This window comes from Cryptomeria japonica, chromosome 2 (genome assembly GCF_030272615.1).
Source record: "Cryptomeria japonica chromosome 2, Sugi_1.0, whole genome shotgun sequence".
NCBI classification, from domain to species: Eukaryota; Viridiplantae; Streptophyta; class Pinopsida; order Cupressales; family Cupressaceae; genus Cryptomeria; species Cryptomeria japonica.
In genome coordinates this window covers 230232277-230246093 of record NC_081406.1, presented here as the reverse complement: position 1 = coordinate 230246093, position 13817 = coordinate 230232277, and the positions used below count along the sequence as shown (strand labels likewise).

At 39.6% G+C, this 13817-nt stretch overlaps 1 protein-coding gene across 1 annotated transcript; it reads left to right on the top strand.

Annotated features, from left to right (window-relative positions):
- Positions 1-9592: 9592 nt before the first annotated feature.
- Positions 9593-11598, top strand: LOC131859851 (uncharacterized; the record flags this gene model as incomplete). The annotated part of the gene is made up of 2 exons (XM_059214037.1): positions 9593-9658; positions 11539-11598. Coding segments are annotated over 2 exons (126 nt in total), but the record flags the coding sequence as incomplete, so codon positions are not given.
- Between the last annotated feature and the right edge of the window lie 2219 nt (positions 11599-13817).

Sequence of the window (13817 nt, the reverse complement as noted above, 5' to 3'; positions counted from 1 at the left end):
GTGAAAATCTCTCTGCTCACCAATAACGTAAATTCTAGAACAAATATATATATATAATTCATCACATCAGTGACGTGCTTAAACTTCATCGCGATTCCTTGCAATGTAAATCGGTATAAAGAATAAATTGGGTGTATACTGTTAGGTACATAATTCGGGTAAAGTTAGGCCAGTTACCGCTTTTGTCAAATGTTTTAAATAACCATTATCTCGTGCTGAAAATCAAAGACTTACCAAATACCATGAATTCTTAAATTTATTCAGCATTATATTATTCCACCTTTTCAGTGCCTTGCCACGTGTCCCCCCCAGTAGTGAGAGATTCTTAGTATGTATATTTAATTAAAATGTAGAGAAATATCTCATGTTACAATGTATCCAAAACAGATATGTATGAATGAATGAATTGGGACACGTTGCGTTGACTTTGGAAATAAGGCATAATTAACTAAAATGTATTTTCTTGCTTTACATGTATTTTGAATATGGACATGAATTTCAGGAAATAATTGATATTCGTCCGAGGTTTTAAATTATTTTATTTTAATAGTTAAGGCTTTATTTTCCTAAAGATAAAACAACATAGGAATGGTGGTAGCTTGAACAACCTTTGATACATGGTATTTTAATGTGAAATAGAAACAAATTTTTATATAAATAGTGTATATTTAGTTAATATTTAAATTCAGCAAAATTTGATTTTTGGTGGGTTTATTTGGAACCATTCAACTCCATTAACAAATCAAGATATTATTGACATATTTGAATTTTAAATTTTAATTAATTAATAAATATGATCAAAACAAATAGTACTTTACATGGATATCTTTGGTGATCATCCATCCTACTACTATTCTAATTCAATTTTAGGTAAAATTATAGAGTTTCTTCTATATGGTCAAATTCATTTGACTTGCTATTTCATTTGTAAAATGAGTTTTATTAAGTAGAAAGAGGAATAATATATTGTGGTATTATATATAATCAACTAACAATTTATCGTTAAAATGACATCATTGAAACATTTTTTAAAAATTCAACCTTATTATATATAATCAACTAACAATTTATAGTTAAAATGACATCATTGAAACATTTTTTTAAAATTCAACCTTGTAATGGATGTCATCAATAGTTTTATATGTTAGAATTAAAATTATCTTGAGATGTAACTTAAGCTATTTATTAATATAATGAAAAGTTGATAAACGAAATCTATCATTTTGTAAAGTTCATAATTTTTTTTTATAACTATTATGAGATTGGACACATACAATAACAATTTATCCTTTAAATGACATTATTGATACATTTTTTCAAAATTCAACCTTGTAGTAGATAGATGTCATTAATAGTTGTAGTTATTAGAATTTAAATTATCTTGAGATTAACTTAAACTATTCATTAATATAATAAAAATTTGATAAATTAAATCCATCATTTTGTAGAGTTCATATTTTGTTTTAACTATTGTGAGATTGAACACATCCTTTTAATGAGTATAATTTTATTGATAGGAATAAATACTTGTTGAATCATATATGACTTTGGGATTTTCACCTTTAACACCTTTCCTCATTCACTGTGTAAGGAAATTATGTCTTATGTTAAATATTTTTTTTATTAATATAAATTGACTTAGCTACATATGTCTTCACTTCAATCTTAATTTTTTTTTGTTGGATTTGACTTGGATGTTTTTTATCATTTGAAAATGACCTATATGCCTCAAAATTATACTAATAATATCTTTATTTAAAAGAATTAATTAGATTTATATTTTTTTGTTAGACTTAAACTACATAGGTGTTAGTCATTTCGAGGTGATCTAATATGTAGTCATTATACACTAAAGATTTTTTCTCCTTTCATAATTCAAATAGAAATAATAATTTTAAATTTAGTCATTTCCAAGTGATCTAATATGTCATCATTATACATTAAAGATTTTTTCTCATTAAAGAAACTTTCTCCTTTTATATTTCAAATATACATAGTAATTATAGATTATATTTAAATAATATCTAGATAGAATCATATTTTCTTTTTTTGATATTTGACTTTTAGTTTTTAATAAATTAAAATGAATTTAAAGAGTAAACATTATAATTGAAGTTATCTTGAGATTAAAGTTTAAATATTTATTAATTGGGAAAGAATGATGAATGTAATTCAGTGCCATCTAATGCCTTTTTATAGATATAATTTTATAATATTGAAATTAGTGTACCCAATCCATTTATTATTTAGTCTTGTGCTCACTCAAAAATGGGTTTTGAAAACCACTCTTAAGTGTTTTATCTGAAAATAGTGAATTATGTTATATTTTATTTTACTAAAAAAATAAACAATATTATTAACAATATGCAAAAAGAAAACTATACTTATATGATTCAAAATAACAAATACATAAACACTTGGAATAAAACTTAGAAATGAAACCATTTCATTGAAGAAAAAATAAATTATTTTTTTAAGTTAAAAATATAATTTGGACATCTTTGAATTTTTTTTAACCTATATCTAAGTGCTTTCTAAAATCATACGCTTTGCCTACATGTGGATACTTGTAATCACACTTGAGGACTAGTGTTTTCCTAGATGTGGTGTCTTTGATTTTGGAAACCTTTTAGTTATTTAATAACACTTACCAAAGTTAATTCATGCTCATTGTATTTTCAAAATATGAACATCATTATTTGGAATAAATATACAACTATTTAAAGAACGAGATGACAAATATTTTGTGTGCTATATGAGAAATTGCATAAGACAATTTCAACCTTTGAAAATTTATATTATATGAACCCTAATTGATATTTCAATGGTTGCGTGTGTATAAAAATAAGAATCTAGAACATAAATCCTACAAGGTATTTTGTAATATGGTGGTGTGTGAATGTGATAGAGGGAAAACGAGTAACAAAGATCATAGATATGAGAAAGGGAGAGAAAATGAATAAAGAGTGACTTCAAATATATAGCACGAGGTGATGTAAAAGAATTTTATCTATGACATCAAACACATATGGAAAAATAGAAGAAACAATGGATAAATGGAGACATAGGAAGATCAATAAGGATAAATAGATAATGAAGGACTCAAAGATATCTATATCTTTGTGGAACAACAAGGAGCCTCTATTTAGAAAATTATCATGTTTACCTACATTGACATGAATTATTATTTGAAATGTATTGATCTTTAGTGAGAATAGAGTGACTAAAGTGAAATAGGTTTAAATTATTTCTTTAAAGAATCAACTACCTAAATATTTAGATATAATTAAAAATATTTAAACATAATTTAAGTTACACAAATGAATAGATTATTTTATTCTATCTAAGTGTATTCCACCTAAATATTAACTGCATTAATTCCTTATATTATATTATGATTTTCTTTTGAAACAAGAAAAAACTAGAAACATAAAAGATCTAGAAAGCGAGTTAAGAAATGAAAACCCAAAATAAAAAATCCCTTAAAAATTAACTTAGAAAGTGATTAAAAGATAGACATCAATGCACCTATGAAATTTTTTGATCATTTATTGGTCCTCCATGAACAAAAACAAGTTCATAACGAAATCTCAAAAAAATAAATAAAATCAAAATAACTTATATATACTAAAGGAAAATATAATAAGAATAAAATAATACAGAAAAATAATTTAAATTATTCAACACAAAGAGAAAAAATATATGATGTAACTAATATAAATAAATGAAATCAAATACAAAGAGAAAGAGGCAAAACCTCTATAGTGCCTATTTTTGAAATAGTAGAAATGGAGGTGATTGCTTATAAACTTTCCAATGTGGTTAAGTCCCAAAAAAAAATCAACTTCCATAAGTAGTTAAAACAGGAAATATATTTAGAATAGCATGTGTACCCTTAATCTATGTGTATATAGGCCTAAGTTTAATAAAATAAATATATTTTATGTTGATTATCTAAAAGCTCAGAAAAAAGCTCAAGAAGATCCAAACACTTTTAATTTAACAAATTGAAGCATATTTAAGAATTTAACAAATTGAAGTATGATTAAGAATGTATAGGGTGAGTGTAGGATCAAAGGGGTAAAAAAAGTGGCAATGTAAAAAAAAATGTGTTTTTCATTTGTCAAAAAATGCAAAAAATTGTTTTGACTTTTTACTTGGGTTGGGTAAAAGTACATGCAACCATGGTAACTATCAAAGCAAAACAAATATTAGTTTTAAATGAATATATTTTTGTAATGGATATTCGATCAAAATTGATGTCTATTACAAATAGATATCAATTACGAACTAATATTTGTTTCATGTTGGATCATACAAAAAGAAGGCAAATATATTATATATTATATTATTATAATATTAATATAACTATTATATATTATATAATATATTTTTTAAGGTAAAAGGTGACTATGTAATTGAAATATATTTATTAAAATAAGAAAATGTACATATAGAGTCAGCTCCTAATAGAATGAAAAAATGCGAGGTGAAATACCATTAAGTTACAAAACCCTAGCCCCAAACCATGGGGATACAATAAATAAAAAAGTTACAATCAACCCACCCAAAAAACTATGATTGTACCACCTATACCAAAAGATAGATCAAAGTTGTTGAAGACTAACAAAACAAACCGTGTCGAGCATGCAAGAACCATATCTAGTTAAGAAGAGCATTTGAAGGAGGTGGAGAATGAGTAGAGATATTTGATCTTGGCTTGTCTGGTGGTTCAAAAGATACTATTTGCACCACCAGAGTATAAATAGAGGTAGTGAGGAGAAAGTGAATTGTCATAAACTTGTCAAAAGCACCATCAAGTACTTGCTCATATAAGCCTTGCCAAAGATGATCAAGTGTCATCATCAGGTCCTCAAAATAGTTGTTTAGAAGTCCTTCTTGCATGGCCCCTAAAGCTCCGCATACTTGGGAAAATATCCTAGATCATCAAGATCCATAAATCCACCAAGTAGTGTTGAACCATTAGATAAACAATATTGAATGTAGACATTTTTTCAAGTGCTCTAGTGAAAAACATAGGGATGAACATATATTTTGGCAATGACAATGACCATACATGTGTTGAACAAGATATTCATGTAGTTAAATAAGATGCCACCTTTGAGAACAGAGTAGAAGAATTCTTTGGTAACCATCTCTTTCCTAGAATTGCTCTAACAACCACTTCCACATGATTATTGTGAACAATGAACACTCTGGTCAATTTTCATGATCATATGCACTCATGTCTGAACATTCCTGTTGGAAACGTGTCAAGGAAACTTGCCACATTTTCTCACATTTACATTAGTAACTATCTCAGGGTATAAGTACAGATATTTGTCACACTTAGAGATAATTTGTTTGATCCGACCAAAACTGTTCCAGCTGGAAGGGTTCTGGTCGGAACAGTTCCGACTGGACCAATGTGGCAGTCATGTGGTGGTCACGTGGCAAAGGGGTTCCTATATAAGCTGCAAAAAAGGCTTTGCCCCTCATTTTGCACAAACTGACTTAGAGTTTAGTGGCCGAGGAGAAGAAGGGGGCAAATAAATTAGTGTTAATATATTAATGTTTTAGTTAAAGTTTTCATAATTTTGTATAGTTGTAGTGTCATAAAATTGCAACCCTAGCAATTTTTGACTACATTAGGGTCCTCACGCATGCAAATTCAAATTCTCTAGCCTGATCGGAGACTGGAGATTGCTCAGCTTGCGGAAACAACTTCTTCCTTGGCCTTTGCATCACCCCGTCTGCACTCTGCCCTAGAGAAAGGGGTAGGATAGGGGCGTACTGCCCTTGCCCTATTTTGGGGCAGGACCCTTCCTAGAGTATGCATTGTGGGTTGTGCCTCGAGTGGGAAACTCCACCGATGTCAGCCCGTGATGAAATTCAAATCCACCAACATGTATTTAAGGGGGCATTCGCTCTCTCATTTGGCATAAGTTGGAGAGGTCAAAGTTGGAGAGATTCAAGTTGCACAAGTGATCAAGCATTCAAGTATTATTTTCCAGCATTGAGCATTCTCAAGTCTCCCTTCAAGGCTAGGTGTTGAATTCAAATCAAGGATTCAACCATTGAAGAGGAGATTGATTCCAAAATTCAATTCCACACAAGCATTTCTATCAACATTGCTACTACAACCTCCCTTGTGGTGATTTACAATTCAGTCTTTCATTTACATCTACTTGCAAGTACTTTCTTTCATTACTTGGTTAATTCCAAAATTGGGGTTTGACCTAAAGGCAAACCCCCAATCCTAGCCCATTTTCCTCTCTTTTTTGTGTGTAGGTTGTAGGGGCGCAACTGTACTTTCGGATTCGGTCTTTATTTGTAGAGGCGGAAAAAACCCTTTTCTGTTTTGCGGATTTTTTAGAGGACCATGTATATTCATGCCATGGTTTGGGCAAATTTTCCTCAAATTCGTAGGGCGACTTCGTCTCAACATTTTATTGCCAGATCTAGGTGCACAACTTTATCCCATATTCTGATCTCAAGTTATAATCGATTCTTTGTCACTTTTGCACTACATAATTCAATCAACTTCCTTTCCAAATCAAACATGGAAGAGGGGATCAACTTAACATTCCCAATTCATTCAGAATTCAATCTACCATCTTTGTGTGGAGAGATTGAATCTAGTGAATTATCATCTCCTTCTTCCTAACGTAATGGTGAAAAGTTTTTGAATGGTAATCGATAGCGAAACTCTCATCTCTCTTTGGGGGAAAGGGTAGTTTCCTGCTTGATTTATCATTCACCATTTTCCCACCATTACAATAGTTTATTAGTTTTTTAGTTTTTAAATGGTTAATAATATATTAGTTTTAAATTTTTTTAATTCTTAATAATATGTTAGTTTTAAAATTATTTAATGGTTAAAATATTTTAATGCTTAATTATTTATAAATGTTGTACATATATACAATTAGATGTTAAAATGTTAACCCACGACACCTTAGCACATACTAGGACCTCTTATGACACTTAGGAGAACTTAGTACATGCTAGGACCTTTTAAGACATCATACAACCCCTCACTACATCCTAGGAGCAATTAAGACATGAACGACCCCTTAATACATCGTAGGACATCTTTTGACCCCTTTTAGCATCCTAGCATGTATAACATAAGACCCCATATGACACTATAAGACCCCTTAAGATCCCTTATGTTTGTAACGACCCTTTATGACCTTTAATGACTCCTTAAGACCCCTTATGACCTGTAATGACCCCTACTGACCCCAAATGATCATCTAGTGTCATAAGGGTTCATATGGTGTCATTAGGGGTCATATGGGGTCCTAAGGGCCTACACATGTGTTAGAACATTGTGGCCCCCTTAGGACACCATATGACCCCATATGATCATATAGTGTCCTAAGGGATCATATGGGGTCCTAAGGGGCCACACATGTGTTTTAACATGTGTGACCCCTTAGGACCCCATATGACCCCTTTTAATACCCTCGTAGGTGCAACATAACTCTTAGGACACCATATGACCCCATAGTGTCCTAAGGGGTCATATGGGGTCCTAAGGGTCCACACATGTGTGACCCCTTAGGAACCCAAATGATGCCTTTTAAAGTACCAGTAGGTACAACATACCTCTTAAGACACCATATGACTCCATAGGGTCATATGAGGTCATATGGGGTCACACATGTGTGACCCCTTAGCACCCCATATGACCCCTTTTAAAGTCCTAGTAGGTACAACATACCCCTTAGGACACCATATGAACCCAAAGGATCATATAGTGTCCTAAGGGGTCACATGGGGGTCCTAAGGGACCACATATGTGTGAGGCCATATGACCCCTTTTAAATTCCTTGTAGGTACAACATACCTCTTAGGACACCATATGCTCCCATAGGGTCATATAGTGTTTTAAGGGATCATATGGGGTCCTAAGGGGCCACACATGTTTGACCAATTAAGACCCCATATGACCCCTTTTAAAGTAATAGTACGTACAACATACCTCTCAGGACACCATATGACCCCATGGGGTCATATAGTGTCGTACATGGGGTAAGTGCACCAAGATGGTGAACAAAAAGGGGGGGTAATAAGTGGCCTTTTTAAAAAAAAAAAATCTGAAATAGGTAAACTTCAAAGAGCTATTTGAAGGTCATGCACTCAAAACTAGGCATTGAAAAAAGAATAAGAATTGTAGTACTCTGAATCTAGTTTCTAAACTACTATTTTTTAAAAAAATTGGATAATATTAAGAGGGTCAAACCTTTCGCGCATGAAAAAATGTTCTTGATTTTTTCAAAAAAATATAACATAGCTATTTTCGTGCGCTGCACAAAATATATAGTTAGATTTAGTATTTTGCAAAACGCTTTGGTAGGATGATAGGTAAGAATGAGATATAGAAGTTGTGTATTTTTTTAATAATTTTTCGTCAAGTATTTTTTTTTTTTTTTTATGATTTTTGGAAGTGACCGCATCATGAAAATTTGGTACCTGTTCATGCGCTGGGCATAACTTGCATCAAAATAATAAAAAATGCAATTTTTTTTTTTAAAAGTGTATAGAATCTAGTGTAGAACAATAATATATAATTTATTTTTGAATTTGGTCAAGTATATCAAAAGTTATTAAAAAAAATGGTAGAGATATGTCTGTGAGGACTGTCAAGGCACTGATAAAGAAAATTAAAGTTTACTATGCTAATGTTGTCCAAAAATTAAAAAATTTATATGGTCAGAAAACTAAGAAGATGTGTGAGATTATGGTGGTAATTTTAGAGATACCCACTTCATCATTTGTAAACCTGATGACGATGAAGTCAAGAAATCATGGTGGAGGATGAAAAAAATGTGTAAAGGAAACAAAAAGGGGGGAAAATGGGCTTGCAAGCCTTAGGGTCATTTTCCAACCCTCTTACCAAGCCAAAACCCACACGGGTTTTGAAGAATCAAAAGTACTATTCGCAGTTCTTCATAACCCGTACGGGTTATGAAGAACTAGAAATAATTTTTTTTGTTTCACAAAACCCGTACGGGTTATGAAGAACTAAAAACATTTTTTTTGGTTTCACAAAACCCGTACGGGTTAGGAAGACATAATGATGTATGCTTGTAAACTTAGCATTTACTACACATTTTTTAGACATACCTAGATAATATGTGTTTATGTATGTATATATGCATATCTATAGTTATATATACATATATTTATATAGATATATGTATATATATTTGTATACATGCATGTACCTCTTCTTTTCCTCTCTCTCTCTCTCTCTCATCTTACTTCCCCCACCATTGTCTTTGTCTATTATGAGCCCTAATTATCTTCCTTGAGTTCTATCTCATCTCTCTCCTTTGATTCTCTCACCTTTTCTCCTTCTTGTTCTCTCTCTACCTCACATCTCTCTCTCTCTCTCTCTCTCTCTCTCACACACACACACACACACACACACACCACACACACACACACACACACACCACATTATCCTATCCTATTCTCACCCTACCCCCCCTTCTCTCTCTTTCTCTCCCCCCTCCCTCTCCCCTCTCCCCCCTCTCCCTCCCCCTTTAGTTATCTCTCTCTCTCCTCTCACCACTCACTCATCTCTCTCCTCCTCTCCTCTCTCTCTCACACTCTCTCTCTCTCTCTCTCTCTCTCTCCTCTTTCTTTATCCTATTCTCCCCCGTCTCCACCCTCCCTCTCCCCCCCTCTCCTTTTCCCCAATCTCCCCTCTCTCTCCCTCTCCCCCCTCTCCTTTTCCCAATCTCCCTCTCTCCCTCCCCCTCTCCTCTCTCCCTCTCTCCCCTCTCCTTTTCCCCAATCTCCCTCTCTCCCACCCTCCCTCTCTCCCCTCATCCTTTTCCCAATCTACCTCTCTCTCCCCTCCCTCCCTCACTCCCATTCCCAATCTCCCTCTCTCTCCCTCTCCCCCCTCTCCTTTCCCCAATCTCCCTCTCTCCCTCCCCCTCTCAATCTCTCCTTCTCTCCCTCTCCTTTCCCCAATCTCCCTCTCTCTCCCTCTCACTCTCTCCCTCCCCCCTCACCTTCACTCCCATCTCCCCCTCTCCTTTCCCAAATCTCTCTTTTTCCCAATTCCCTCTCTCTCCCTCTCCCTCCTCCTCTCCTTTCCCAATCTCACTCTATCCCTCTCCCTCTCCCTCTCCCCCTCCCCCTCTCCTTCTCACTCTCCTCACACTCTCTCTCCCCCTCTCCTTTTCCCAATATCCCCTCTCTCCTCCCTCTCCCCCTCTCCTTTCCCTAATCTCCCTCTCTCCCTCCCCCTCTCCTTCTCTCCCTCTCTCCCTCTCTCCCTCTCCCCCTCTCCTTCCCCAATCTCCCTCTCCCTCCCCCTCTCCTTCACTCCCTCTCTCCCTCTCCTTTTCCCATCTCTCTCGTCTCTCTCTCTCTCTCCTCCTCTCTCTCTCTCTCTCACCCCTCTCCCTTCCTCATCTCCCCCCCTCTCCTCTCTCCCCTCCCTCCCTCTCCCTCCCTCTCTTCATCTCCCCCTCACCTTTTCCCAATTTCCGCTTTCTCTCCCCTCTCCCCCCTCTCCTTTCCCCAATCTCCCTCTCTCTCCTTCTCACCCTCTCCCCCTCACCTTTTCCTAATATCCTCCACCCCCTCACCCTCACACCCTCCCCATCTCCCTCCCCACTCACCCACACCCTCAACCCCTCACCCTCCTCAACCCACACTCCTCCCACTCCCCCTCACCCCACACCCACTCCCCCCCAATCCCACACACCCTCCCCCTCAACCTCCTCTCCCCCTCCCCCACTCCTTTCCCATCTCCCCCCTCTCACTCCCCCTCCCCCTCTCCTATCCCCAATCTCCCTCTCTCTCCTTCTCCCCCCCTCCATTCCCCAATCTCCCTCTCTCCCTCCCCTCTCCCCCCTCTCCTTTCCCCAATCTCCCTCACTCCCCACCCCCCTACTCCTTCACTCCCTCTCTCCCTATTTCCCTCTCCCCCTTTCCTTTCCCAATCTCCCACTCTCTCCACTCCCCCCTCACCCTATCCCCAAACACCCTCTCCTCCCTCCCCCCAACCTTCTCTCCCTCTCTCCCTCTCCTTTTTCCCAATCTCCCACCCTCTCCCTCTCCCTCTCCCTCTCCCTCCTCACACCCTCCCCCTCTCCTTCTCTCCCTCTCTCCCTCTCCCCTCCCCCTATCCTTTCCCAATCTCCCTCTCTCCCCTCCCGCTCTCCTCTCCCTCTCTCTCTCTCTCTCTCTCTCCACCCCCCTCACCTTCCCCCAATCTCCCACTCTCTCCCTCTCCCCCCTCCCCTTTCCCCCAATCTCCCTCTCTCCCTCTCCTCCCTCCCCCTCTCCTTCTCTCCCTTTCTCCCTCTCCCCCCTCTCCCCTTTCCCCAATCTCCCTCACCACCCTCTCCCCCTCCACTTCCCCCAATCTCCCCCTCTCCCTCCCCCCTCCTCCATCTCACCCTCTCCCCCACTCACCCCTCCACTCCCTCACCTATTCCCAACTCCCTCACCTCCATTCCCCACACCCACTCCCCTCCCCCCTCTCCTTCTCTCCCTCTCCCCCTCCTTATTCCCAATCTCCCCTCTCTCTCCCTCACCCTCTCCCTTCCACTCTCCCACCCCCTCTCCTCTCTCCCCTCCCTCACCTCTCCCCTCCCCCCCCCTCTCCTTTTCCCAATCTCTCTCTCTCCCTCTCCCTCTCTCCCTCCCCCCTCTCCTCTCCTCTCTCCCTCTCCCCCTCTCCTTTTCCCATCCCCTCCTCTCCCTCTCCCCCTCTCCTTCCCCAATCTCCCTCACACCCTCCCCCTCTCCTTCCTCTCCCTCTCTCCCTCTCTTCCCTCTCCCCCCTCTCCTTTTCCCAATCTCCCCTCTCCCCCTCTCCCCCTACCCCCTCCTTTCCCCAATCTCCCTCTCTCCCTCCCCCTCTCCTTCTCTCCCTCTCTCCCCTCTCTCCCTCTCCCCCCTCATCCTTTTCCCAATCTCCCTCTCTCCCCCTCTCCCCCTCTCCCTTTCCCCAATCTCCCTCTCCTCCCTCCCCCCTCTCCTTCTCTCCCTCTCTCCCCTCTCCTTTTTCCAATCTCTCTCTCTCTCCCTCTCCCACCCTCCCTTCCTCTCTCCCCTCCCCCCTCCCCTTCTCTCCCTCCCTCTCCCTCCCTGTCTTCATCTCCCCCCTCTCCTTTTCCCCAATCTCACTTTCCTCTCCCTCTCCCCCTCTCCTTTCCCCCAATCTCCCTCTCTCTCCTTCTCTCCCTCTCACCCTCTCCTTTTCCCATCTCCCTCTCTCCCTCTCCCTCTCTCCCTCCCCCTCTCCTTCTCTCCCTCTCCCCCTCTCTCCCTCTCCCCCTCTCCTTCTCTCCCTCTTTCCCTATCTCCCTCTCCCCCTCTCCTTTCCCCAATCTCCCTCTCTCCCTCCCCCCTCTCCTTCTCTCCCTCTCTTCCTCTCACCTCTCTCCCCCTCTCCTTTTCCCAATCTCCCTCTCTCTCCCTCTCTCCTCTCCCCCTCTCCTTTCCCCAATCTCCCTCTCTCTCCTTCTCTCCCTCTCCCCCTCTCCTTTTCCCAATCTCGCGCTCTCCCTCTCTCCCTCCCCCTCCCCCTCTCTCCCCTCTCTCCCTCTCTCCCTCTCTCCCTCTCTCCTCTCCTCCTCTCCTTTTTCGAATCTCCCTCTCTCTCCCTCTCCCCCTCTCCTTTCCCCAATCTCCCTCTCTCCCTCCCCCCTCTCCTTCTCTCCCTCTATCTCCTTCTCTCCCTCTCCCCCTCTCCTTTTCCCCAATCTCCCCTCTCTCCCCTCTCCCCCCCTCTCCTTTCCCCAATCTCCCTCTCTCCCTCCCCCTCTCCTTCTCTCCCTCTCTCCCTCTCTCCCTCTCCTTTTCCCAATCTCCCTCTCTCTCCCTCTCCCCCCTCTCCTCTCTCCCCTATCCCCCCTCTCCTTTTCCCTCCCTCTCCCTCCCTCTCTTCATCTCCCCCTCTCCTTTTCCCAATCTTGATTTCTCTCCCTCTCCCCCTCTCCTTTCCCTAATCTCCCTCTCTCTCCCTCTCCTTTTCCCTCTCTTCCTCCCTCTCCCTCTCCCCCTCTCCTCTCTCCCTATCCCCCTCCTCCTTTTCCCTCCCTCTCCCTCCCTCTCTTCATCTCCCCCTCTCCTTTTCCCATCTCGATTTCTCTCCCTCTCCCCCTCTCCTTTCCCTAATCTCCCTCTCTCTCCCTCTCCTTTTCCCTCTTTCTCCCTCTTCCTCTCCCTCTCTTGCTCCCCCTCTCCTTCTCTCCCCTCTCTCCCTCTCCCCCTCTCCTTTTCCCAATCTCCCCTCTCTCTCCCTCTCCCCCTCTCCTTTTCCCAATCTCCCTCTCTCTCCCTCTCCCCCCTCTCCTTTCCTCAATCTCCCTCTCTCCCTCCCCCTCTCCTTCTCCCCCTCTCCCCCTCTCCCTGTCCCTCCCTCTCTCCCTCTCCCCCTCTCCTTTTCCTAGTTCTACATAGCCCGTACGGGTAGAACTAAGGCCAAAAATTCTAGTTCTACATAACCCATACGGGTTATGAGAAATTGTGAACATTGACATATAGGGTTTCCATAACCCGAAAATCTTTATATATTTTAGTCCCAACAGCCTAAAAAACAACATTGCAAGTTGTTTGAAGGCCTGACTAGCTTCTGCACATGATTTTCTGGGACAGTAACAGTCAGGTTTTCATATTCTTTTGTCACTTTTGCTTTGGAATGGTTGATTTTTAAGTTATTTTATAATAATTTTTACTTTAGATAATAACAAAATCATGATCATTTGTTGTTTTTTTGCTTTGATTATGATTTATTTGTCTTGTATTTTGGTTTTTTTTGAAGTTATTTTAATATT